General features: G+C 64.2%; 3 protein-coding genes across 5 annotated transcripts in view; 1 reads left to right on the plus strand and 2 right to left on the minus strand.

Annotated features, from left to right (window-relative positions):
- SPATS2 (spermatogenesis associated serine rich 2) overlaps positions 1 to 25,795 on the plus strand; it is a 62,571-nt gene that overhangs the window by 16,482 nt on the left and 20,294 nt on the right. The gene's annotated exons all lie outside the window — the stretch shown is intronic.
- On the minus strand, positions 65 to 15,407 carry ESPL1 (extra spindle pole bodies like 1, separase). 2 transcript variants are annotated; one of them, XM_051774863.1, is made up of 31 exons: positions 15,373 to 15,407; positions 14,814 to 14,906; positions 13,306 to 14,373; positions 12,909 to 13,013; positions 12,491 to 12,611; positions 12,224 to 12,360; positions 11,500 to 11,735; positions 11,014 to 11,256; positions 10,412 to 10,556; positions 10,151 to 10,295; positions 9,844 to 9,983; positions 9,631 to 9,765; positions 9,303 to 9,422; positions 8,989 to 9,160; positions 8,424 to 8,555; positions 8,069 to 8,225; positions 7,340 to 7,449; positions 5,744 to 7,062; positions 4,876 to 5,377; positions 4,699 to 4,785; positions 4,083 to 4,296; positions 3,630 to 3,826; positions 3,243 to 3,370; positions 2,882 to 3,004; positions 2,446 to 2,607; positions 2,094 to 2,267; positions 1,746 to 1,850; positions 1,476 to 1,588; positions 1,251 to 1,334; positions 898 to 1,062; positions 65 to 613 (listed from the first exon to the last, which is right to left on the minus strand). In XM_051774863.1, exons 2-31 carry the CDS (start codon positions 14,865 to 14,867, stop codon positions 412 to 414), a joined length of 6,795 nt encoding a protein of 2,264 aa, XP_051630823.1. In that variant the 5' UTR covers positions 14,868 to 14,906; positions 15,373 to 15,407; the 3' UTR covers positions 65 to 411. The 2 variants fall into 2 exon arrangements, with proteins under 2 accessions (XP_051630823.1, XP_051630824.1); XM_051774864.1 differs by having other exon boundaries at positions 3,630 to 3,822; positions 4,079 to 4,296.
- Positions 15,945 to 18,780, minus strand: C1QL4 (complement C1q like 4). Its single transcript, XM_051774887.1, has 2 exons — positions 18,283 to 18,780; positions 15,945 to 16,529 (listed from the first exon to the last, which is right to left on the minus strand). Exons 1-2 carry the CDS (start codon positions 18,778 to 18,780, stop codon positions 16,350 to 16,352), a joined length of 678 nt encoding a protein of 225 aa, XP_051630847.1. The 3' UTR covers positions 15,945 to 16,349.

Here is a 25,795-nt window from a genome sequence, read left to right on the forward strand (position 1 = left end):
GGGGAAGCCCCGTGGAATTTGGGGGTTCAGAAACACTCGAGGTGGGGGTTGGATAAAGAGGCAGCAGCTTTTATTTATTTCATTGTTGCAGAAACTCGAATAAAACCAATTTCATTAAAATAAATTAAGGTGTGCAAAACTCCCCAAAACAGGCACAGGGACCCCAGAACAGACAGAGACACCCCCAAAAGGCCCCATGGTGGTGGGGGACCCCAAAATCCTCAGCAGGGCAATGGGGGGACCCCAAAGGTAACAAGGGGATCTCCAAACAATGGGGGGGACCCCCCAACCATCCCCACAGGGAGATGAGGAGCCTGTAGGTAACAGGGGGGACCCAAAACCAACTGGAGGACCCTCCAGCCCACACCAAAAGCAATGGGGGGACCGCAAAGACAATGGGAGGGACCCCCCTCAGCTGAGGCTCACAGGCAGCCCGTAGGCCACGGGCGCGGCCCCGATGAGGGATTTGAGTCGGGGGGCCTGGCGGGCCTGGGACAGGTGGGGTAGGAGGGGGGTCCCGGGGCCTCCCCCCAGCCAACCCTGCAGCAGGGCCTGGGCAAAGCGGTCCAGGTCCCGGTCAGTGACGTCCCACAGCGTCCCCAGCACCAGGGGGCTGCAAAACAAGGGGGAGAGTGCCCCCCAACACAGGCTGTGAGCGTGGAGAGACCCCAGAGTCACAGAGACCCTCCAAATTCCCAAAGCCCCCCTCAAACTGAGCATGCAGAGCCCCCTCAAAGCCCAAGAGTCCCCCAAAGGCACAGAGCCCCCCAGAGCCTCCACCCCACCATGATGTATTGAGAACGGTCCTGGTGGGCTCCAGGCCCACAGGATCCCCCCCAAATCACCCCAGATACACCCTAGATCCTCCCAAAGCCCCCCGGGCCCCCCCAGACTCACCACCCGGCCATGACGTATCTGAGCACTGTCCCGGTGGGCTCCAGGCCCCCCCTCAGGGCCAGGGCGGCGCTGGAGCAGCCGAAGAGCAGCACCACGGCCCGACATTCCAGCCGGGAAAGGGTCTGTCTGTCCAGGAGCCGCACCCCCGACCCATGCCCTGCATAGCTGGGGGACACAGACCCCCGGAGTGAGTCCCAGGGGTTCCCAAAAACCTGGAAATGGGGAACAGGGGGTCCCCAAAACCCAGGGAAGGGGGAGAAGGTGCTGTTGGGGTTCACCCCCTCAGCTCAGAACTGACTCCGAGCTCTGGGGGGTGTCAGGACCCTCCAGGGACCCCCTAAAATCCCACTCACATGTACAGGTCATGCTCCAGAAGGGCCTCCTGGATCTGCTCCGGGGTTGGGATAGAGCCAGACACGCCGCGCCAGCCTGGCTCACTGGGGGGGACAGGGCGGATTTTGGGGGTCAGAGCCACCCCAGAGGGGACAGGGGCAGGATTTGGGGTGCAGCCCCCCCAGGGGTTATAGGGGCAGGATTTGGGGTGCAGCCCCCCCCCAGCCCCCCAAAGGAGCCCTGACCTTTCGAACCAGGCCCGGAAACGTTGCTCGGTGCCCCCCAGGTTGTTGTGGGGGTTCAGGACGTAGAAGGTGCTTTTGGGGTTCACCCCCCGGGCCAGGACGGACCCTGAGCTCTGAGGGGGACAGGGAATGTGGGAATGGGGGAATAAACCCTGGGACACTCCAAACCCCGGGAATGGGGGATGGAGGGTCCCCAAACCCTGGGAAGGGGGTTCAGGGGGTCCCCCCACCCGGCAGGGAGAGGGTCCCAGGGGTCTGTGCCCCCCTGACCTGCCGGGCCATCACGTAGCTGAGCAGGAACCGCAGGGCCGGGAGCCGTGTCACCGGCACGGCCCCGAGGGCCGGGAGGGACTCCCAGGGGAGACGCTGCAGGTGCTGCCAGGGAGGAGGAGAAGGGTGACGAAGGTGTGGGGATGAGGAAGGAGCCCTGGGGGTGTCTCACCTTATCCAGCAGCAGCACCAGGGACCCCCTAGAGCCGCCCGGCCCTTCTCCCGGGCCTCCTCCAGGAGCAGGGGAGGAGAAGGATGATGAAAGTGTGAGGATAAAGATGAAGGTGTGAGGAGGATGAGGAAGGAGTGAAGATGATGAGGATGAACCAGCAGCCCCAGGGGTCTCACCTTGTCCAGCAGCAGCACCAGGGACCCCCTGCTGTCCCCTTGGTCCCTCTCCAGGGCCCCCTCCAGGGCCTCCTCCAGGAGCAGCCGCGCCCGGAGGGGCCGGGCCGGGCAGAGGCCAAAGGCCAAGGCCTGGACATCAGGGGGGGTCAGTGCAGGGGCCCCATTCAGCAGCACCTGGGGGGCAAAGGGGTCAGCACCCCAAAATCGAGGAGTCAGCACCCCAAAATCCAAGATCAGCACCCAAAATCCAGGATCAGCACCTCCAAATCCTGGGCTCAGCCCCCCCAAACCCACGTGCAGCCCCCCATATCACAGGATCACACCCCCCCAGATCCCAGCCCAGGCCACCCACCTGGACGAGGGCAGGGTCGGGGTCGTTCCAGCCGCAGCTCCGCAGCTCCGGGATGAGCCGGGAGGATTCCTCGGCCAAGCTGGGGGAGCTCCCGGGGGGCCTGGGCAGGAGCAGCCCCCGCCAGCACCCCAAAACATGGGACTCCAGGCTCTGGATGAGAGTCTAGGAACGGGAAAAGGGGATGGCAGGCATGGGAAAGGGAATGGGAGACGTGGAAAAGAGAGTGGGAGATGTGGAAAAGAGAAGGGGAGAGATGGGAATGGGAATGGAAGAGGTGGGAATGGGACACATGGGAATGGGAGATGTGGAAAAGGGAAAGGGAGACAGAGAAGGGAGAGGTGCAAAAGGTAATGGGATCCAACTCCAGGATGAGTCACTCAGAGGGGTCAGGACACCCCCATCCCAAATTTGGGGATTGGGGGGGGTGTCTCCCCACCTTCATCCTCTGATCCAGCTGGCAACGCCGTGACCACCACTCCTGCTTGTCTGTGCATCCGTTGGCTTCCTTCTGCTCGTGTTGGATCGACTCAAATTCTCTCAGGATGGAGCTGAGGGGGGCCTGGAGGGGGAGGCATCAAGGATCTGGGAATGGTGGGGGGACATCCTAAAGGGATCCCACCCCCTGAAATGGTGAGTGACTCCCTAAAGGGATCCTGGAATGGGGGTGTCCCCTCCCCAGGATGAAGGTGAGGGTGGTCCATGATGCCAGCCCCTGGAATGGGGAATTCGCTCCTCCCCAGGATGAGGAGGAGGCTGGGGATGGATCCCAGACCCTGGAATGCCCTCGCTGCCCTCACCTGGGACCTGTGGGTGGGGATCCGGATGCTCAGGGGCTCCATGTCCCTCTCCAGCCGCGTCAGGAGCAGAGTATCCCCAACGGCCCCCGGGCAGGGGCTGCCCAGGGCCAGCAGGACCACGGTCACCCCTAGGGACACACGAGGTCAGGGACACCCCTGGCCATCAGAGGCCCCACAAAACATCACAGACCCCCCAGGGCACCACAGACCCACCTCCCCCAGGGCACCTTTTCCTTCTTCTGCAGCCACTTTCCCTCCTTCTCCAGCCCCTTCTTGTTTTCCTTGTTCTCCAGCCCCTCCATATCCTGCACAGGGGGACACCCAAGCCCCCCCTGGGTTCAGGATCCCCCTCCCCAGTGCTGGTCCCAGTGGGCCCTGTGGACTCACCACTGGGGATCTGCTGGATCTGCTCCCGGAATTGTTCCCTCTCTGGAGCCCCCAGCCCTGAGGTGCTGAACTGGAAGAGCCCCTCGAGCTGGGCCAGGTGGGGGCAGGGTTGGGGGGGGGCCCCCCCTTCCCGCAGGGAAAGGCCCTGGAGCTGCTCTGACACATCCCCTCCCAACTTCTCCTTCTTCCTCTTCTTCCTGAGTGGGGAGATCATCCCAAAGGTGAGGGGGGGGATTGTCCCAAAGGTGAGAGGGGATCATCTCAAAGGTGAAGGAGAAATCATCCCAAAATGACCTCTGCAGGGTGAGGGGAGTGTGGGGTGAGACCCTGCCCCAGGATGGGGGGGATGGTGGGGAAGAGAGGGGACATTGGGATGGGGCAATGGAATGGGGCCCAAAGCCCTGGGGATGAAGGAAGGGGACACAGGAGGGGACACGGGGAGGGGACACCCGCCTTGCCCGGCTGTGCAGGATGCCCAGCAGCTGGTGGCGGGCGGTGACACACAAGGACTCCGAGAGCAGCCCCGCTGTGCCCAGGGGGTCCCTGTCCCCCGTGAGCAGGGCCAGCAGCTGGCACAGCCCCCCGTACAGGGACCCCGGGGGGAAGTGGCTGATCCAGCCCAGGGCCTCCTGCAGCAGCTCCAAAACTGAGTCTAGGGATGGGTGACCTGGAGGAGAAAGAGAGGGGACACCACGGACAGGGGTCAGGGACACCCAGCGTGGGGTCAGGGACACCCCAGAAAGGGGACAGTGAAACCCCAGGGACACTCCAGAGTGGGGTCAGACACCATGGGAGGAGCAGGGAGGGGAGGGGACAGAGGGGGGAACCCACCATGGCCTCAGCCCCCCAGCTCTAAGAAAGGCAAGTTTTGGGAAAGGGAAGTTTTGGGTGGGGAAAGGCAAGTTTGGGGGGAAGGAAACTCCTGGAGAAGGAAAGGAAACTCCTGGGGAAGGGAAGGAAGTTCTTAGGGAAGGGAAATAAATGAAGCTGGAAATCAATAAATGCCCAGCAAGACCTTTGCCCCCCCACTCCCTAGCCCCCTCAAATCCCCCAAATTCCAGACTCTCACCTCTAGCCATGGGCAGGGGTGCCCCCAAACCTGGTGTGGGGTCCCCCCTGCCTGGGACATCCTCACTGGCCTTGGGCTGGACCCTCCCTGTGGGGTGGGGAGAACACAGAGGGGCTTCAACCTCAGGCTGAGGACAGATTTGGGGACAGAACCCCCCAAATCGGCCCCAAAACTCACCTGGGGGTCCCCCCCACTCCTGGGAGACTTCGAAGCTCCGCTGTAGCTCTTCCTCCTCCTCTTCTTCCACGGCCCTCAGGGGGTTAAGCCCCTCCAGCACCCCCTGGGAGGGAGGTCCCTGCTTTGTTTTCTCCTCCAGAGCCCCTTTTTGGGGGGTCTCCTGCTCCTTCTTCCCCCTGGGACCCCCAGCCCGGCGGGTTCCCCTTTTCTTCTCCTCCAGAGCCACATTTTGGGGGGTCTCCTGCTCCTTCTTCCTCCTGGAACCCCCAGCCCAGTGTGTCCCCCTTTCCTTCTTCTCCTGAGCCGCTTTTTGGGGGCTTCCTTGGTCCTTCCTGGGCCTCCCCCGCTGTCGTCTGACCCCCATTCCTGGGGGGCTCATTTGGGGGGATCCTGGGGACTTGCGGGGCTGCCTCTTCCTGCGGGCACAGGATGTTTTTTGGGTGGTTGAGGCACTTGGGGGGGCTTTAGGATCCTCCAGGTCGCTGTCATCACTGAATGTCACCTGAAAGAGGGGGAACAGGGGGGTCAGGGGTGGTTTGGGGGGCATCCCAAACTTTACCCCTCAGCTTTCCCCCCATTTTTCCCCTTCAATCTTCCCCCCTCTCTTTGCCTCCCAAAGTTTTGCCCCCAAAACATTTTCCCCCCGAGTTTCCCCCTCCAACCTTTTCCCCCCTCAAACTTCCCATCTCAATCTCTCCCCCTTCAAAACCTTCCCTCCCCAAACTTCCTCCCAAGCTTACCCCCAAACTTTCCTTCCTCAAACTTTTTCCCCCACAATTTCCTCCCCTCAAACTTCCCCCCCCAAAACTTTTCACCCCAATCCTTCCCTCCCAACCTTCCCCACCCCAAAATCCCCCCAGAAACTGACCTTTAGGCGGGACTTGACCCTCCCCTGGGCTCTGGGGGCTCTGCTCAGCTGGGCCTTGCAAGGAGGGGGTGAGGCCTCGTTGTAGATGGTGAAGGGGGTCCTGGGGAGGCCAGGGAGCCCCGGGAAGGAGGGAAAAGCTTTGGGGTGGGGGGTGCAGGGCCCCCTGATTGCAATGGGGGGCACAACCTCAGAGTCCAAGTCCCCCGGAGCAAACACGTCCTGGGGGCTGGGGGGGCTCACCCTGGGGGGCTTCACCCTGGGGGGCTTCTCCTTGGAGGGCTTCTCCTTGGGGGGTTCCACCCCACGGGGCTTCACCCCCCTGGCCTTGGGGGGGGCGGGTTTGTGCTTTTGGGGTTCAGCCTTGGAGTCTTTCAGGGTCTTTTTTGGAGGGGGAGGCTGCAGTTGGAGGGTCCAGCCCTGGGCAAGGACATCATCCACAGAGAGGCCCAGTTTGGTGGCCAGGTGGCCAAGGGTGGCCATGGCCTTAGCCAGCAGGAGGGTGGCCCTGGAGACCCCCAGGCCGGGCAGGTGGGGGCTGCAGGACTCCAGGAAGGTCAATCCCCACTCCAGCTCCTTGTCCTGGGGGTCCCAGAGCCCCCCGGTGCCGCTCAGGCTCTGCAGGGCCAGTGTGGAGTAGCCCATGGCCACCAGCTCGTCCAGCAGGCCCAGAGTGGGCTGGGGTCTCATTCTGGGGGGGTTCTGGGGGTCCAGGGTGGGCAGATCCCAGTTCTCAGGAGGGTCTTGGTCCTCAAAGGGGTCCTGCAGCCCCAGGTCCTGGTTCCCAAGGGGGTCCCTGTCCCTGGTGGGGTCCCCATTGACAGAGAAGTCCTGGTTCCTGGGGTGGTCCCTGTCCCCGGGGGGCTCCCCTTTTCCACGGTGCCCCCCCAACCTGTCACCGAGCTCCCTGGCAAACCTGTGGCCCACCCTGGCACAGCGGGGCAGGACCCTCCTCACCAGGGCCACCCCCGCGGCCCCTTCCCCTGCCAGGACCCAGCCCCGGGCCTGGGCCAGGGCCCAGCGCAGGCCCAGCACCGACACCACCAGGTCTGAGCAGAGGCAGCAGGGGCAGCTCCAGGGGTGGGAGAGGAAGGTCAGGCTCATCTTCTTCCCGGGTTTCAGCTCAGGGGAGGCTGTGAGGGCACTCAGAGGGTCCTGGGAGCTTGAAGGAGCCACAAATTCCAGGGCAGGGCCCTTTAGGAACCCCTCGTCCTCCTCTCCCGAGGGGTTTTTGGGGTGGTCCCAGCGCCTCCTCGGCTCCATGTGGCCCTTCCTCGGGTGGATCTTGGGTGGGAGCAGGGGCTCCTGGGGGGGTTTGGGCTCTGAAAGGGAAAGGAGGGTTAATTTGGGGTCCTTCAGCCTGAGAAACCTGGATCCAACACTCTCCTTTCTGGATTTAAACTCTGGATGGAAGGGAGGGATATTTGGGGTCCACCAGCCCAAGGATCCAACCTGAATCCCAAACTTGTCAAGCTCAAGGTCAACCCCTGGGTGCTCCAGCACTGGATCCAGGAAGGATCCCGAGGCAGATCCCAAAACTGGGGACCCCCAGGGTCCCCCCAAGCTCGGGGGTCCCCCCCTGCATCCCAGGGGTCTCACCTGGGTGGGGCTGCAGCAGGAACAGGGTGTGCTGGAGGTTGAGCTGGCTCAGCTCCAGCTCCCCCTGCTGCAGCTCCAGCTGGGATTTCAGCAGCAGGAACAACATGCACCTGGAAAAGGGATGGGGAAGAGACCCCTCAGACCCCCCCAAGACCCCTCAGATGCCTAAGATACTCTCAGACCCCCAAAAGACCCCTGAGACCCCCCCCAAAGATCCCTCAGACCTCCCAAGACCCCTCAGACCCTGCCAAAGACCCCCCAGATCTCCCCAAAGACCCCTCAGGTTTAGTGTCAGGGTTTTGCCAATCCTGTTCTTTAGTCCCATTTTCTCCCCATTCCCAACCCCGAGGATCCCAACCCCAGGACTCACCACTGTGTGCCCTGCAGGAGCCCGGACAGCCTGAGGGTCTCTCTGCAGGAGGCCCTGGCCTGTCACAAGGCCCCATTCCCAACCCCAAGGATCCCATTCCCGATCCCAACCCCAAGGATCCCGTTCCCAACCCCAAGGATCCCGTTCCCAACCCCAAGGATCCCATTCCCAACCCCAAGGATCCTGTTCCCAGCCCCAGGGATCCCATTCCCAGCCCCAAGAATCCCGTTCCCAGCCCCAGGGACCCCGTTCCCAGCCCCAAGGATCCCGTTCCCAGCCCCAGGGATCCCGTTCCCAGCCCCAGGGATCCCGTTCCCAGCCCCAGGGATCCCGTTCCCAGCCCCAGGGATCCAGCTCACCACCGTGTGCCCTGCAGGAGCCCGGACAGCCTGAGGGCCTCCCCGCAGAAGGCCCTGGCCCGGCACAGCACCTCGGCCCGGCCCAGCAGTGTCACCAGGCGCTCACAGCACCACAGGGCCTCCCCCAGCACCTCCCACTTCAGCACCACGTTGGCACCTGAGGGGGCAGAAGGGAGGGGATGGATCCGGCCCAGGGGAAGCCTGAGCTCTTCCAGAGGCTCCAGGTCCTCCCTGGAGGAGCCCAACTCACTGCAGAGGGTCCTGACCCCTCCCAAGGAACCCAACTCATTCCAGAGGCTCCCAATCCTTTCCAGGGATTCTACCCCATTCCAGAGGGTCCCCCCTCCCCTCTCACCATAGTCCTGGAATTGCTCTGGCCCCTCGTTGCTCCGGGAGCCCCCCAGGATGTCAAAGCCCAGAAGGAAGATGATGACACTGCGAAGGAGCTTCTGGACCTCCATCAGGGCCACCTTGGGGGTCTTCCAGCCTGGGGGGGGTTGGGAGGGGGGTCAGCACCAAGGAATGCCCTTCCTAGCCCCTCTAGCATGGAGACACCCCCAAAATTCCCTCTCCTTATTCCAAGTTCCCTCCTTATCACACCAAACCCTCTTCTTCCTCCTCAAATCGAACTTTCCTCCTCATCCTCCAACTCCCCCTTCCTCCTTATCCTCAAAGCCCCTCCATCCTTCTCTTCCTCACCCCCAAACTCCTGCCATTCCTCCTCATCATCCTCAAAATCCCAGAGTTTAAACCTTTCCAGGACCCTCCATCCCCCCAGAGACCCCCTGGGATGCTCCTCCCCTCTCCCTGCGTCCTCCCCAAGACCCTCCATCCTCCCCCAAGACCCCCCTGGGACCCTCCATCCCCCCTCCCCACCCCTCCATCCCCCCCAGGGGTGACTCCCACCCCTCCAGTCCCACCTTTCCGGTGCAGCCGGTGCCGGAGCTCTGGATCCAGGTGTGCAGGGGCCATTCCCAGGTACGTGGCCACCACCTGGAGCCCCTGGGCCTGGAGCAGGTACCAGCCCTTGGTGGCCTTTTGGGCCAGGGGGCTCTGGAGAACCTGCAGGAGCAGGGACAGCCCCTCCTCCATCTAGGAAAAATCGGGATTCAGGGATTGCATGGGTCCTCCACATCCATAATTCCCTCCTGTCCTACTTTTGGGGGGTCTCTGCACCCCTCAAACTCCCTCTTCCCACAACTTTTGGGGCAAAAAGGAGCCCTTTTGGCTTTACTTTTTGGCTGACACAGCACAGGTGGCTCCGGAGCAGGAGGCAGGAATGTTGCAGGAGCTGCTGGGATTCATCTCCACCTGGGAATTCCCTCAGGATGGACTCCAGCTCTTCCAGGAAAACCTGAGAATGCCACGCTGGGATGAACACCAGGACCTCAGGGATTATCCAAATCCCGACCTGGTCATTCCCAGGATGTTGGAGGAGCTGCTGGGAATTCCTGTGGGACACACTCCAGCTCCTCCAGGAAAACCTGGGAATGCCACACTGGGATGAACACCAGGACCTCAGGGATCAACTGAACCATTCCAGAGGGTCGTTCCAGGCTCACCTGGGCATGGGTGGGACATTCCAGCTGCAGGAGCAGGCGGGTGAGGTGGGACAAGGCCCAGGCAGTGCCGGGAGTGTCACTGAGGTTCCGGCACAAGGATCGGAGCAGCAGGAAACTCTCCAGGGCTTGGATGGGCTGGGAAGCACAAAATCCACTGGTTACACCCCAAAGCCACCTCCTGGGGGGGTCTCCCGGTGGTCCTGGGGGTCTCACCTTGGCCAGGAGCTTGTAGAGGGTGGCCAGGAGGTGCAGGGAGGTCACGGTTTGTTCCAGGCTCCGAACACAAGGAATGCCAGGGGATTCCAGGAGCTGCTTCCATAGGGAAAAGGCTTCGTCCAGGCTTTTGGTCAGACCTGAGGGGACACCAAGGGGATAAGAGAGCTTGGACAGAGCCAGGTAGGGCCAAAAGGAGGATTCCCAGGCTGACACCTGGCTCTTCCCAAAAGCAAAGCTCTTCCCACCCCTCCAGGGTCCCAGAAAACCCCTCCTGGTCCCCCAGCCCCAGCCCCAGCCCCCTCACCCCTGTCGGTGTCCAGGGTGCAGCTGATCCCATCCTGTGGATCCAGCTCCTCTCCTGCCCTTCCCTCGGCATTCAGGTCGTTGGGCTCAAACTCCTCCAGGTTCCTGCTGCCCTGGGTCCTCCCCCTCTGCTCCCTCTCCATGCCCTGGGAATTTGGGACACCACAGGAGGCTCTGGATGGGTCCAGGACACACCCAGACCTCCGGGATTTTCTGAAATCCTGGGAAAAAACAGCCTCTTCGAGCCCCTGATCCACAAAACCTTTTCCATATGGGCCTCAAGGGTGCAGATGTGGAGCCAGAGCAGGGCCTGGGCCTTCTCATCCAGGAGCTGATCTCGGTTCTGGGAATTCTGGGGCACCTTTTCCAGCAGCCTCAGGGCCTCCCGGGTCGCATCCAGTGCGGAGCTGCCGGGAAAAGGGGTCAAGAAACCCTCCCAAAATCCCTGGAACTCCACAGGAGAATCAGGAACAGCCCCAAAAACGTCTGGAGATCCACAGGAGAGGGAGGGAAACACCCCAGGACCCCAAAGAAACACTAGAAACACCATGGGGCTGAGAGACCTCAAACAGGGACAGGGGATCCCAAAAAACCTGTTCCCAGATGGACACTCAACAAGATGGGCCTGGAAAAGCTCATCCCAATCCATCAGAGTTCCAAAAAACCCTTCCCAACCTTCTCATCTGTCCTGGAAAAGCTCTTCCCACCCCACCAGGGTCCCAAAAAAGCCCTTCCCCCCCTCCAACACCCTCCCCCAACCCAGACCCACCAACCCTCTCCCCAAAACCCCAAACCCGAAACCCTCCGGTGCCTCCACCACTCTCGGGGGGGCATTTGGGGTGGGGGTGGTCCCAGGGCACCCACCAGTCAGTGTGGGGGGCGAAGCTGTGGTAGCACAGGACCTGGGCCAGCTCCAGGAGCCCCAGAGCCCTCGGGAGGAGCCCCCCGGGGTCCTCGGGGCAGAGCTCCAGGAGGTCACACAGGACGTTGTAACGCTCCGGCCCCGTGTCCCACTTCAGGCACTTGTAAGCCTGGAGCTCGGCCAGCAGGAGGGACACCAGGGTGGCCCTGTCCAGGGAATGGCCTTCCAGGGAGTCCCTGAGGGTCCTGGGGGAAGAAATCCTCTTGTTTTCATGGATTCATGGAGTGGGTTGGGTTGGGAGGGACATTAAAGCTCATCCCATCCCACCCTCTGCCTTGGGAACTTCCACTATGCCAGGCAGCTCCAGCCTGGCCGGGGACACTGCCAGGGATGGGGTATCCTCTGGGAAATCCATTGCAGGGCCTCACCACACTCCCAGCAGCTCCCAGTCCCACCACAGTTCCTCCCAGCTCCCAGTTCCCCCTCACCGCAGCCGCAGCTCCTCCCGGCCCTGTTTGGCTGCCTCCGATTTGATCCTGGCCCAGAGTCCCACAGGCTCGTGCAGGAGCCCCCCGGGCTGGGCCCTCAGGACCCCCCCAGGCTGGGCCAGGGGTCCCCCAGGCTGGGCCAGGGCCAGGAGCCACGTGGTCACTGAGCCCAGAGCCTGCTCCGGCCGCCCCAGGCGCTTCCAGCTCTCCACCTGCATCCGGAAACACTTGTGGAGCTGTGGGAGGACAGGGAGAGAATAGGTGCGTGGGGAGGGAATTCCAGGGGTTCTGTATCCCCCTCAACCTGCCCTGGGCCAAGGGAAGGGCTGGGAGGTGGGAACTGGGATTGTTCCAGGAGGAAAACCCGATCCCATCCTCTCCAGTCCTCCCGTCACCGGTAGGAATCCCAGTATCATCCCTGTATCCCGTCCCCACCTGGGAGAAGGGAACCTGGGAATTGGGGCTGTTCCAGAGGCTAAGCCATTCCTATCCTCTCAGTTCCTCCCCTCACTGGGATGATCTCATGTCTCCCTTCCCACCCTGGAACAAAGGAAGGACTGGGATTTGGGGTTATTCCAGGAGGAAAAGCTGGTCCCATCCTCTCTCCCTTCACTCAGACCATCCTGTCCCACCCAGGACGAGGGAATTGCTCGGAGCTGGGAATAGGGGCTATTCCAGGACCAAACCCTCCACTGTCCCCCTCCCCATTCCCAGCCCCCTGTACCCTCTCTGGGGGGGTGTCAGGGCAGCCATAGCCCCCCAGTTCCCCCACCCCCCTGCAGAAGGGCTCGCAGATGGCTCCGGCCTCTTCCAGAAGGTTCCGGCTCTGGAAGGCGAAGCCCAACTTGAAGGTGCACGAGGCTGTGGGGAGAGGGACCCCCAAGGTCACTGAGAGAGCCCCCTCCCCACCCACAAGGGGACTGAGACCTCCCAGCTGTGCAGAGACAGCCCCCCAGGACAGGGACAAGGGCTCCCCCTTGGTGGCACTGACCGGTGACATCGAGGAACTTGGCCCTGTCGGTCTCGGGGAGCCCCCCCAGAGCCTCCACCATCCAGGTCACGCTCCGGGTGCAGCTCCTGCTCACCTGGGCCAGCCCCAGCCACCCTGAGGGCTGAAGGGACAGGGGGGTCAGCAAAGGGGTCACCTCCACAGCCCCCAAAGAACCACCCCCAGGGCACCTTGAGCCCCCCCTTCCAACCCCACCAAGGAGGGGAGAAGCTTCCAGAACCCTCTCAGGGCACCTCCAGCCCCCTCTTCCAACCCCAAGGTGCTTCCAGCACCCCAAGGGTCTTATCCTGAGCACCCCAAACTCCCCTTTCCAATCCCATCAACAAAGGGAGAAAATCCTCAGGGACACTGAAGCCCCCCTTCCAACCCCAAGGGTCCTGGGGGTCCATCCTGGGGGTACCTGGGAGCCCTGGAAGGTGTCGTGGATGGTGTTGGAGAAGAGCTGGAGGCTCCGGAACAGGAGCTGCTTCACCGTCACCTGCTGCTTGAGGGCATCGGGGGGCACCTGGGGGGGGAAAGAAGGGTTCAGGGAGGGCAGGAGCTCCAGGACCTGGGAATGGGAAAAATGGGGATCAGGAGCTGCAAGATCTCTGGGAGCTGCTGGGATGGACCTGGGAAGGGCAGGGAAGGAGGGAAGTGGGATTTGGAGGTTCAGGAGCTCCTGGAGCTGCTCCTGCTGACACAAACACCGGAGAGGGACACAGAGGGTTCACACAAAGTGAACCCCAACCCCAAAACAGGGTTACACCCCCCTATAGCTGCCCCCAGACCCGCTCCCAGCCCCCCCAGTCCCTCACCCTGCCGAGCAGCCGCTGCAGGGCCCAGCAATGCCCCTCGGTGAAGGCACAGAGCCCGGGCAGGTCCTCGAGGCCGAAGGGCAGCTCCCGACTCCTCCTCGTCACCTCCCCGAGCTGGGCCGTCACAAACCGGGCCCCCTCCAGCAGCACCCTGAGGGTCCTCTCTGAGCCCTCCCCCCTCAGCGCTGCAGCTGCCTGGGACAGCAGGGGCCCTGGGGGGGACCTCCCCTTTCCCAGCTGGATCCCAGCCTCCAGCAGCGCCAGGGGGGCCCCCAAATCCTCCTTGGAGCGCCCCAGGAATGCCTTGACCTCCTCCAGGGCCTTCAGGGCCTTGTGGAACCTGCCAGCCCTGCAGAGGTGCCTGGAGCACTCCAGGGTGAGCTCCAGGAAGCACAGGGAGTGTTGGATCCCGGGAGGATTTGGGGCTTCCTCCCGGAGAGTCTCCAGGAGGAATTCCCGGAGCTGCCGGGCCAGGAACACAGGGCAGGGAGCCCTCTCGGCCTCATAGAGGGCAGAGGCTGCTGCTGCCTTTTGGGCTGTCTGGGAGGTGAAGAAGGGGGGCTGCAGAGGGGGCAGAGACCCCCCATCCCGCTCCAGCAGCAGCAGGAAGCGCAGGGCACGGATCTGGGCAGAAAACAGGGATCTTCCCTCTTCCCGAGGCCGGTCAGGCCCTGCCAGGGCCGCTGCCCCTTTCCAGAGGACACAGAAGGTGTTGTAGGTGACAGTGGTGAAGTCTTTGGGGGGGTCCTGGAGGGGGGTGTAGGTTCGCAGTCGCTCCCGTAGCAGCTCAGCCACAGCCCAGCAGGAATTCCCAGTCCTCCAGCAGGAATTCACGGCGTTCCTGAGCAAGTGGAAGAGGATCTTCTCCAAGTACAGGTCCGGGGGGTTCGGGACCACGCTGAGGTAGCCCCTGGCGGCCTCCTGGGCCAGGGCCATGAGGGGGGGTCCAAAGGAGGGGGGACCCTCCCGGCCCAGCTGCTCCACACACGATCGGAGCACACGGTCACACGTCTGGAGCCGCCGCTGCCGGGATGGGGGGGGCGCTCCCGGGGGGATCTGCAGGGATTCCTGAGGGGAGACAGGGACTCAGACCCCTGGATGAGGGAGTCAAGATCCCTAGAACCCAGCCCTGAGCCCCCCGAGGGTCATTTCCTGGGGGAAAGAGCGAGTCAGACCCCCAGTCCCAGCCCAGAGCCAGTCAGGGGGTCTGCCAGAGGGATCCAGAGCCCCTCTGAATGTCCTTTTCTGGGGAAATGAGGGAGTCAGACGCCCCAAACCCAGCCCAGAGCCTCCTGAGGTTCCCCGTGAGAGTCCCCCAGCTCACCCACAGCTGGTGGGTCCCAGTGAGATCCAGAAGGTTTCCTGGGGATAAGGGAGTTAAGACCCCATACCCCAGCTCAGAGACCCCCCCAAGAGTCCCCCAGCAGGATTCAGAGGTTTTCCTAGGAAAAAAAGGGACCCAGCCTCCAGCCCAGAGCCCCCTCCCCAGGGAGGGACCTCCAGCTCACCCTCAGCTTCTCCAGCCTCTCCTCGATGTTGTCCCCCTTCTCCTTCCCATCCATCCTGGGGTGTTTCCAAGGGGCTTCCAAAGTGATGTGGGGCTGGGGGAGGCAGGGGAAGGTGTGGGACCCCCACAGCCGCCCCCGAGCTCACAAACGCCCAAAACTCACAGCCCCCCCCAGTCCCCACATCCTCAGGCCCCCAGCCCCAATATCAGGCCCCGTAACTTCCCCTTCAGGCCCTCCCAAGCTCCTTCCAAATCCCTCCCATTTTTGCAGCCCCTCAGGCCTTCCCCCCCGCCCCCTTTTGCCCCTTCCCACTCGCAGCCCTCCTCCCGAGGACCCCCGGGACCCTCAGCCCTCTGAGGGGGTCCCAGGACCCCCGATCTCGCCTCAGGATAACCCAAACCCCGCACCCCGCTGCCTTCAGGCCTTTTCCCCCCCTCTTTGCCCCCTGGTTCCTCCTCACCAACCCCCTCCCCCGGGTCACCTTTCCCGGCCCCCCCGGCCCCCCCAGGCCCCGCAGCCCCCCGATCTCCCCCCCAGGACCCCCCAAACCTCCGCTCACCTTCCGCGGCCGCTCCTCTTCGGCCGCCAGGGGGCACCTCGCGCCGCGCGCGCGTTCAAATCTCCGCGAAGGCCAATCAGCGCTCGGCCCCGGCCCCGACCCCGCCCCCCGCGTGGGGCATCACGGGAGCTGTGGTTTTTATGCCAATAGCGAGGCACGGGTGCGCACGCGCATAGAGGGGAGGGCGGTGGGAACGGAGGGGGTCAGTGGTGTGAGGGGCGTGGTCACAGCAAAGGAGGTGCGGTCATTGTGATGAGGCGTGGTCACCGTAAAGGGGCGTCCCCAGGTGTCCCCCTGTGTCCCGCAGACCCCCCTGGGGTTCCCCTCTGTTTCCAGGTGTCCCCAGGTGTCCCCTCTATTCCCAGGTGTCCCCAGGTGTCCTCCCTGCCCCCAGGTGTCCCTCTGTCTCCAGCTGTCCTCAGGTGTCCCCATGTGTCCCCTGGACTCCCCTGGGGGTCCCCCCCTTCCCCCAGGTGTCCTCAGGTGTCCCCTCTGTCCCCAGACACTCCCTCCCCCTCTCCAAATCAGCAGCCGCAGCTCCAAACCCAGAGCGTTTTATTGGGGCGGGGGGGGGACAGACCACACGCGGGGCCCGGGGGTGTCCCAGGGGTATCCCAGGGGTGGGGTGACAACACTGGGACCCCCTTCCCCCCTCGAGAGTGGCGGCATGCGGGGGGGGTGTGGCGGTTTGGGGGTATTTTCGGGGCGTTATGATGCTTTTTACAGGTGGGCGCTGCGGGGGTGGGGTGGCATGACCCCATCCCAGCTCCCTGAGCCCCCTCCCCACGTCATGAGGTGGGGTCAGGCAGGGGAGATGATGAAGCCGGAGAAGGTGCTGGACTTGGGGGTATTTTTGGGGTGGTTTTGGGGTAGTTTTATGGGTTTTATGAGGGGGGGTTCGGGTCCTGGGGCGGGGACAGCAGCGGGGGGCAGGACCCCCGTCCCAGCATCCCGCGCCCCCTCCCCGTCCCGGGGGGTCAGTCGGGGTAGATGATGAAGCCGGAGAAGGTGCTGTACTTGTTGGTGTTGCCCCCGTGCACTTTGCCCCCGTCGAGCTTCACGAACACCTCGTCGCCCACGTCCAGGTGCAGGATGACGCTGTTACTCGCGTAGTCGTAGTTCTGGTCCGCGTCCTGCGCGATGGCGCTGGCACGGACCTTGGGGGGGGCACGGGGGTCAGGGACCACCCCCCAACCACGAGGGAATGGGGGATGAGGTGCTCTGGACCCCCGCGGGGTGCTCAAGGTCACGGTGTCCGATGAGGCAGAGCCGATGTGCCCCCGGGCCACGAGTGTAACCGGGGGGGGGGGGGGGGGGACGGGGGACACCTGGAGACACCTGGGAACACCTGGGTAGAGCCCCTCCCGCACCACCGGAATCCCACAGGATAACAGGGGCACCCCGGGGGTCCCACAGGGTGATAGGGAGACCCCCCTCCCAGGGCAGGCTCTGAGGACAGTGACCAGGAGCACGGGACCCTCCCAGGCTCCTGTGCAGCCCCTCCTCGGACCAGGGATGCCCAGGGGGACATGGGGACAGCTCGGTTTGGGGGAGCGTCCTGGGGGGACATCGACCACCTTGGATCAATCCTTGTTTTTCCCAGAATAAAAGGATGGGAAGAGTCCTGGGGTGAGGCCATTCGGGAGCAAACAAAGGGAGTGGCCAGGGGGGCACAGCCCACCGACCCCCCCCGTGCTGGGGGTGTTCCGGTGACCCCCTACGGCCCCCCCATGTCCCACAAGTTCCAAGCCCAGCATTCCCAGGGGTTTGTGGCCCCCTGGCCCCCGTGGCAGGATTCCCAGGAATGGGGAGGTTGTGACCCCAAGGCTGAGGGGGGGAAGGGGATGGGGAGGGTGTCACCCCCCCCCCCGTGGTACCAGAGGGGGAACAGGGTGGGAGCAGATGGAGGGAGGGGAGAGGGTGGGAGCTGGGGGGGTTGGATGGAGAAAATGGGATGTGGGACTTGGGAGGGAGGAACTGGAGATGGGGAATTGGGAATGGGGGAAGAAGATGGGAATTGGGGTGGGATTAGATGAGGGAAACGGGATGGAGGAAATGGGATGAGGATTCTGGGGGTGGGAGGAACTGGGGATGGAGAATCGGGAATGTGGGGGAAAGGACATATGTTGGGAGAGAAGTGGATGGTGGAAAGGGAATGTGGGAAGGGGGGAGGAACTGGAGATGGGAAATCAGGAATGGGAGAAAATCTAGATGGGAACTGGGGGGTATTGGATGGGGGAATGTGGGATCTGGGGGAGGGAGGAACTGGGAATGGGGAATTGGGAGTGAGAGGAAGAGGGAATTGGGGAGAATTGGATGGAGAAAATGGGATGTGAGGATTTGAGGGGCAGCAGAACTGGGGATGGGGAATCAGGGAGGGGGGAAGCAGGATAGGAACTGGGGGTGGGATTGCATGGGGGAAATGGAATGTGGGGACTTGGGATGGGGAATCGGGAATGGGGGAAGTGTATGGGAATTGGATGGGGGAAATGGGATGTGGGGATTTGGAGGGGAGCGTACTGGGGGTGGGGAATCGGGAATGGACGGGGAGAGAATAGAAATTTTGGGGGGAGAGGATGGAAATGGGGGAGCATGGATTGGATGGGGGAAATGGGATGTGGGGATTTTGGGGGGGAGCAGAACCGGGATGGGGAATCAGGAATGAGAGAGAACCAGGCTGGGAGAGCTAAAATTAAGGAAAACCAAACCAGGAAATACAGGATGGGTGTAAACAAAAAAACGGGACGGGTGTAAACAAGGAAACCGAGGCACCACAAGTTGGGTGGGAAAACCGGTATGGGGAAAACCTGGATGGGGAAAACCGGGATGGAGGGGGAGCATACAGACAGACGTGGGGCTGGCAGAGGGTAGGGGGGGCTCGGGGGTCTCGGGGGTCTCTCCCCGCGTTACCTGCCCGTTTTTCATGAGGTCTGCCCACATGCTGGTGCCGTCCCCGCCGCGCATGAGGACGTGGTAGGTGAAGAAGTAGATGCCGGGCAGGGGGCACGTGAACTTGCCGCTGGAGGGCTCGTAGTAGTTGCCCACGTTGGTCACCACGTCGTCGAAGCGCAGCACCTCGTAGCCCTCGTGGGGCTTCCGCAGCCCCGCATAGAAGGCGATTTTGGGGCTGTAGAAGGACGGGATGTACCCCCCGGGTCCCGGCCCCGGGGGTCCCGGCGGGCCCGGCCGGCCCGGCTCGCCCGGAGGTCCCCGCGGGCCGGGGGGACCGGGAGGTCCCCGCGCTCCGGCGCGGCCCCGGCGGCCCGGGGGGGGCTGCGGGGAGGCCGGGGCGGGCGGCTCGGGGTAGGGGTCGCAGACCATGCGGCAGCTCCCCAGCATCTCGTAGTGCGCGGCCGCCTTGGAGCTGTGCACGAGCAGCGGGATGGCCACCAACAGCACCAGCACCATCGCCACGCCCGCGGCCACCCCGGCCACCCGCCGCCGCCGCCGCAGCCGGGACGCGGCCACGGCCAGCAGGTCCTGCTCGCCCTTGGGGGCGATGGTGGCGATAGCGGGGGGCGCGCAGGGGACGCCCCCGGGGCAATCAGGGCACGGGGAGGGCGGGGGAAGAGGGGATGGGAGTGGGATTGGGGATGGGAATAGAGGCAGGGATGGGGACAGGGATGGGGATGGTGGTGGGGTTGGGAGAGGGGATGGGAGAGGGGATGGGAGTAGGAACAGCAGCAGGAATGGGGACAGGGATGGAGACAGAAACGGGCCTGGAGATGGGGCTGGGGACAGGAATGGGGACAGGGATGGGGACAAGGATGGGGACAGGGATGGGGATGGTGGCAGAGTTGGGAGAGGGGATGGGAGTGGGAACAACAACAGGGATGGGGACAGGGATGGGGACAGAAACGGGGCTGGAAATGGGGACAGGAATGGGGATGGGGACAGAAACGGGGCTCAGATGGGGCTGGAGAAGGGAACAAGGATATGGATGGGGACAGGGATGGGGATGGGGACAGGGATGGGGATGGGAATGGGGATGGGGACAGCAGCCGAGGCCGGGGCTGAAGCTGCGGGTGGAGGTAGGAATGGGACTAAGGGCAGGGATGGGGCCGAGGATGGGATCAGGAGTGGGGATGAGACCGAGAGCTGAGATGGGGCCGAGGACGGATCGGGAGCAAGGGATTGGACTAGGAATGGGGCTGGGGACGGGGCCGGGAGCGGAGCTGCGAGGGAAGCCGGAGATGGGACCGGGAGCGGGGCTGTGGCTGTTCCCGACGCTGGGACCGGGAGCGGGGCCGGAGCTGCGGGTGGAGCCGGAACCGGCGCTGCTGAAGGGAACGAAGCCGGAGCCGACGATGGTACCGGAGCGGAGCCGGGAGCGGAGCCGGGAGCGGAGAGTGGAGCTTCTGCAGCAGCAGCCGGGACCGGAGCCGGTGTTGGAGCTGGTGATGTAACCGGAGCCGGGATGGAGCTGGGAAGGACCCGGGAGCGGAGCCGGGAACGAGCCGGGATGGAGCCGGGATGGAGCCGGGAAGGACCCGCGACCGAAGCCAGGATGGAACCGAAATAGAGCCGGGGAGGATTCGCCACGGCGCGCGGGGCAACTTCTCCCCAAGTTGTCCGTGAGAGGGACCCCCGGGACCGGGACCCCTGGGAATGAGACCCTCGCGAATGGGACCCCCGGGAGCGGGACCCCCTTGCCCCGGGAGCGGCTGGGCAGCACCACCCGGGGCGGTTCTCTGGGACCCCCCCGTGCCCCTCCTGGGGGACCCGCGGCCCCGGGCCCTCGGTGGAACACCACCCCCCCACACCAATCCCCCCCTCTCCGGTACCTGCCGCCGGTGCCGCCGCCCGCACCGCACCCGCCCCGCACGGCCCCGCTCCGCCCGCCCCGCTCGACGGCTCCGGGCACGGCGGGGGCGGGGAGGCGGCCAGGGGCGGGGGGGACCCGCAGGAGGGTGAGTGTGCAAGGGGGGGGTGAGTGTGCACAGTCCTGGGCGGGGGAGAGCGGGGAAGGGGGGATGCGGGGGGGGGGCACAGGGGGAACAGGGACCCCCCTCCATGTACAGGGACCCTCCCCCGGTGGGGGTCAGCCCCACGCAGGCGGCCGCGGGGCAGTTTTTGGAGTCCCTTTGGGGTCCAAACGCGTGGGGAGCTCCATGGTGGGGTGGGGGGCTCACGGGCCCTCCCCAGCACCGTCCTGGGGGCCTCAGGGCCCCCCCCGCCACCAAGGGGCCCCCAGAGGGGACAGACTGGGGAGGTGGGATGGAGGGGTGGGATGGGGGGGTTGAATGAGGGGTCCCCTGCATGAAGCCGGGGGGAGGCTGGGTCCGGGGGGGTGTCCATGTGTGTCTGTGCGGTGTCACAGTGGGACCCCCACGGACAGAAGCCGGGGGGGCGTAGAGGTGTGTGCACAGGTGTGTGTGTGGGTGTGTGCTCTGTGGGGGCTGTGCTCAGTTCACGTGTGTGCTGTGCATGTGTGTGTGTGTGTGTGCTCTGTGTGTGCTCTGTGTGTGTGTGTGCGCTCTGTGTGTGTGTGCTCTGTGTGTGCTCTGTGTGTGCTCTGTGTGTGCTCTGTGTGTGTGTGTGTGTGTGTGCTCTGTGTGTGCTCTGTGTGTGCTCTGTGTGTGTGCGTGTGCTCTGTGTGTGCTCTGTGTGTGCTCTGTGTGTGTGTGTGCGCTCTGTGTGTGTGTGTGTGCTCTGTGTGTGTGTGCTCTGTGTGTGCTCTGTGTGTGCTCTGTGTGTGTGTGCTCTGTGTGTGTGTGCTCTGTGTGTGCTCTGTGTGTGCTCTGTGTGTGTGTGTGTGTGCTCTGTGTGTGCTCTGTGTGTGTTCTGTGTGTGCTCTGTGTGTGCTCTGTGTGTGCTCTGTGTGTGTTCTGTGTGTGCTCTGTGTGTGCTCTGTGTGTGCTCTGTGTGTGTGTGTGTGTGCTCTGTGTGTGCTCTGTGTGTGCTCTGTGTGTGTGCGTGTGCTCTGTGTGTGCTCTGTGTGTGTGTGTGCTCTGTGTGTGTGTGTGTGTGTGTGTGTGCTCTGTGTGTGCTCTGTGTGGGCTCTGTGTGTGTGAGCACAGGAGTGTTGCTCCATGGGTATATGGGCATGCTGGATGTGCGTGCACAGGTGTGGGGGGTGTGTGCTCTGTGTGTGTTCATGCTCAGTGCATGTGTGAGTGTGAGCCTGCTGCGTTTGTGTGTGCATGTGTGTGCTCTGTCCGTGTGTTCCGTGTGTCCATTCCCTCTATATCCATTCCATCAATGTTTGTGTCCATCCCATGGCCATGTGTCCATCCCACATCTCTGTGTCCATCCCATATTCCTCTGTCCATCCCATGTCCCTGTGTCCATCCGATGTGTGTCTGTGTCCATTCCGTGTGTGTCCATCCCATGTGTCTGTGTGTCCATCCCACATCCCTGTGTTCATCCCACATCCCTGCGTGTTTATGTCCATCCCATGTATCCGTGTGCCCATCCCGCATCCTTGTGTCCATCCCATACCCTTGCGTCCATCCCATGTGTCTGTGTCCATCCCACATCCTTGTGTCCATCCCACATCCCTGTGTCCATCCCACATCCCTGTGTCCATCCCATGTGTCTGTGTGTCCATCCCACATCCCTGTGTCCGTTCCACATCCATCCCCAGCACATCCGTGTCCATCCCCACTCAGGGGTCACACGGGTGGGCTCCGCTCCCCCCGCCCCCCTCCCGTGGGTGATTTATCGGGTCCGTTCTCCCTCTCCCGGCGCTTCCAAAGGTCTCGGATCCCTCCGATCCCCGCGATCCATCATCGGCCGCGGATCGGCCGCGGATTTACGGCCGCGCTGCCCGCGATCGATGCGGCCCCGACACCGCCGTGTTTGTGCAACAAATTACGGCGCCGGGGGGGCAGAGGGGAGGGTCTGGGGGCGTCGATGCCACCCCGTGTGTCCCCCCCGCCCCGGGGACACGGCGGAGCCCCGACCCCCGCGCGGGCTGAGCTTAATGAGCAGCAACAGCGAATTAATTAAGACGGCGGCGAGGGGAAGCCCGGGCGCTAATTAGCAGGGCTGGGAGGTGACGGGGACACGAGAGGACATTGGGGGTCCCCGGGGGTCCTGGCGGGGGAGGCGAGGCTGGGGGGCAGCGGCGAGAGCGGGGAAGGTGGAGGGGTGGGGGGTTCACGGCCGAATCCTGCCTAAATCCCCCCCTGGGCTGAGCCTGGAGCTGGTTACACTGGGTTTGGGGGGGCTCAGTCACGATCAGGTCCTGCCTGAATCCCTCCTGGGCTGAGTCTGCAGCTGGTAAAACTAGGCTTGGGGGGCTCAGCCCCACCTTTGGGGTCCCTCATATCTCTGCCTCAGTTTCCCCATCCTGCTGAGCCCAAACAGGGCCCAGGACCCGCCCCGGACCCCCCCCGGATGAGGACACGGACCCAGGCCCCCCCCAGGCTGCGGGGGGCTGAGCCGGGGAGGCTGAGCGAGGGGGGGCCGGCGGGGCCGGATTTGGCCGCAGCACATGAATAAATTCATGACACCACGTCCCCGTGTCCCCGCCGGCCCCCCCTGTCCCCCCCCCCGCCGCTCTGACACAACCCCACGGTCACCAGCTGCCTCCGCGGCCCCCCAGGACCCCCCGGCTCGGGGGGGGCACGTCCAGTGCCGCCCAGTACACGGTGCTGAAGCGTCCCCAGTGCCCGGGGGTGTCACCCCGCTGTCCCCGGGGGGGACGGGTCGAGGGGCCCCCCGTGCGAATGGATATGGATGGGATGGGGGCGGCCACGGGGGGGGCCCGGGGCGGGTCGGGGACAAACGGCCCGAATTGGAGGAAAATTGTCCTTGAGGCCACAATGAACCAACGGCGGGGACACACACACGGGGGGTGGTCCTGGGGCTGTCGCGGGGCTGGGGGGGCGAGTCACAGATCTGGGGAGTCTCCGCTGTCACCCGCACCCCAGTGTGCCCCCCCAGCCCTCACTTCAGCCCCCTTCCCTGCCCTGGCACCCCCCGGGCACCCCCAGCCCTCACCACCCCCCCTAACCGCCAGTGCCCCCCCCGGGCATCCTCAGCCCTCCCCCCCACGTCCCCCCCAGCTCATTAGCGACTGCTGTTTATTAGGGCCGGGGGGGGGGTCAGGGTGCTGTGCCAGGCCCCCCCCCCGGGCAGTGAAGGGCTCGGGGATGGAATGGGGTGTGGGGGGGTCCCACCCTGGAGCAGCTGCATCGCCCCAGGGCTGAGCGGTGCTGGGGGGGGGTGTCTTGTCTGCACCCCAAACTCCCCGTGTGCCCCCCAGGATGGTGCTGAGCCCCCGCCCCACAGCGGTGCTGGCGGGTCTCATCCACACCCCGAGCTCCCCCTGTGCCCCCCGGGATGGTGCCGAGCCCCCGCCCCACCACGACCCCCCCAATTTGCCCCCACCGCGACGAGCCGTGGGGTCCCGGGCCCGGCTGCTGCCCGTCCCGGGGGGAAGGGGTTGCGGGGGGATCCCCGGGGCGGGGGGATTTCGTGCCCCTCCTTATCCGCCCCCCCGGCAGGAGATGGACGGACAGGCCGGGCCGGGTTCGATTCTCTGGACAAGCGACATTTATCAGGGATTCAGGAGATGTCGGAGCACAAACCCAGCCCGGCAGTGGGGGGGGCGCCGGACCCCCATCTCCGTCCTCACTGCCCCCTCCCCGCCTGGCCGGGGGGGCCGGGGGGGCTCATTGCGATGCGCCTCATGCCCACCTGAGCCGGGCGCTGACAAATAGACATTTAAATGAGACAATTAGCGGGGCCGCGCGCTGACATTTCTAATGGATTAATGCGCCTCGCGCCTAATCCAGGCAAAATTCTCCCAATTCCGGGCCCGCGGCGCTGGCGGTGATGGACGAGCCCGCGGGGACCCCCGGGCCGGGGGGGGCACCGGGGAGGGGGCGGGAGGGGACGGGAACGGGGATGGGTGTTTACACGTGTGTGTGTGTGTGTGTGTGTGACACGTGTGTGTGAGAGCATGTGTGTGACAGCACACTGGTGTGTGTGTACATGTGTGAGAGAGCACACAGATGTGTGTGTGTGTGCACATGTGTGTGACAGCACACTGGTGTGTGTGTGCACATGTGTGAGAGAGCACACAGATGTGTGTGCGCATGTGTGTGTGTGTGCACGTGTGTGAGAGCACACAGATGTGTGTGTGTGTGCACATGTGTGAGAGAGCACACAGATGTGTGTGCGCATGTGTGTGTGTGTGCACGTGTGTGAGAGCACACAGATGTGTGTGTGTGTGCACATGTGTGAGAGAGCACACAGATGTGTGTGTGCATGTGTGTGTGTGTGCACATGTGTGTGTGTGCACATGTGTGTGAGAGCACACAGATGTGTGTGTGCATGTGTGTGTGTGAGCACACGTGTTTCTGTGTGGGTTGGGGGTCACATGTCCCTCCGTGTGCCCCCGTGTCGTGTCCCCCACATGTCCCCTCCGTGTCCCCTCCATGTCCTCCCCTATCTCCCACCGTGTTCCCCGTGCCGTGCCCCCCCCGTGCCCCCCTGTGTCCCCGGTGTCCCCCCGTGCCCAGGCAGTGACAGATGCTCCAATTCCCAGCAAACTTCCCCCAAATCGATGCCCCCCCGTCGGTGGCCGTGGTCAATCAATGGCATCAATTACACCCAAAACGGCGCTGGGGAGGGAGGGGCTGGGGACCCCCTTAACCCCCCCCCAGCATCCCGAGACCCCCCCGGGCTCCTCTGCACCCCCCGGGGGTGCCGGAGGGCTCCGAGAGCAGTTGAGGCCGCCGGGGGGGGGTTCAGCCCCCCTCCTCCCCATCGACTCGAGGCAAATTTGACATTTTTAAATCCAGATATTTAAAGGGATCGATCGGGATGTCAGAGAGACCCCCCCGCACCGAGGGGGGGGGAACACTGAGAGGTCTGGGGGCTGCCCAGGCTGCGGTGACCCCCCCAATGGTGCTGGCGGGGGCTGGACCCCCCCAAATGGGCCGCGGGGGGGGCTGGACCCCCCTATTTGGGGCTGTCGGGGCCGGGGGGCAGTGGAGCGTGGGCGGGGGTCCCGCGGGAGCCGCTGTCAGGGAGGCAGCGAGGCGCGGGTGGGCAGCGGGGAGGGCCCGTCAGCCCTGACGGCAGCGAGAAGGGGGGGCTACAGCGGCCCCCCCGGCCACGGCACGGGGGGGCGCCGGGGGGAGCTCCAGCTCTGCCGAAACCGGGGGGACAGCAGAGAGCAGGGGGGAGGTACCCCCAAAAATGGGGGGGAGATGGGGAGGCTCGTTCGGGAAGCGGCAGGGGGGGCTGGGCCCCCAAAAACCACGGGGCTGGGGGGCCCACCCAGGCCCAGGGCAACAACAAAGGGGGTGTGATGGACCCCCAAACCTCAGGGCAGTAGTGATCCTGGGGGGGGGGGTGGCAGCCCCCCTGGACGCCCCTGAGAGGGGATTTGGGGTGGTGGGGGAGGTGGTGGGAGGGGGGGCTTCGGGAAGGGGATCTGGGGCTGTGGAGGTCTGGGGGGGCTCCA

This window comes from Manacus candei, unplaced genomic scaffold, assembly GCF_025592945.1.
Source record: "Manacus candei isolate 608988 ecotype Guabito, Panama unplaced genomic scaffold, ASM2559294v1 h1tg000233l, whole genome shotgun sequence".
In the NCBI taxonomy this organism is placed as follows: domain Eukaryota; kingdom Metazoa; phylum Chordata; class Aves; order Passeriformes; family Pipridae; genus Manacus; species Manacus candei.

Excerpts from the sequence above, each read along its gene's own strand:
- C1QL4 (XM_051774887.1), bottom strand. The coding sequence starts at position 18,780 with ATGGTGCTGGTGCTGTTGGTGGCCATCCCGCTGCTCGTGCACAGCTCC. Across the intron at positions 16,530-18,282 it reads ACCTCATGAAAAACGGGCAG|GTCCGTGCCAGCGCCATCGC; the intron begins GTAACGCGGGGA and ends GCCCCCCCCAAG.
- ESPL1 (XM_051774863.1), bottom strand. The coding sequence starts at position 14,867 with ATGGATGGGAAGGAGAAGGGGGACAACATCGAGGAGAGGCTGGAGAAG. Across the intron at positions 7,450-8,068 it reads CTCCTGCAGGGCACACGGTG|GTGCATGTTGTTCCTGCTGC; the intron begins GTGAGCTGGATC and ends TCCCTTTTCCAG. Across the intron at positions 614-897 it reads AGATACGTCATGGCCGGGTG|CCCCCTGGTGCTGGGGACGC; the intron begins GTGAGTCTGGGG and ends CTTGTTTTGCAG.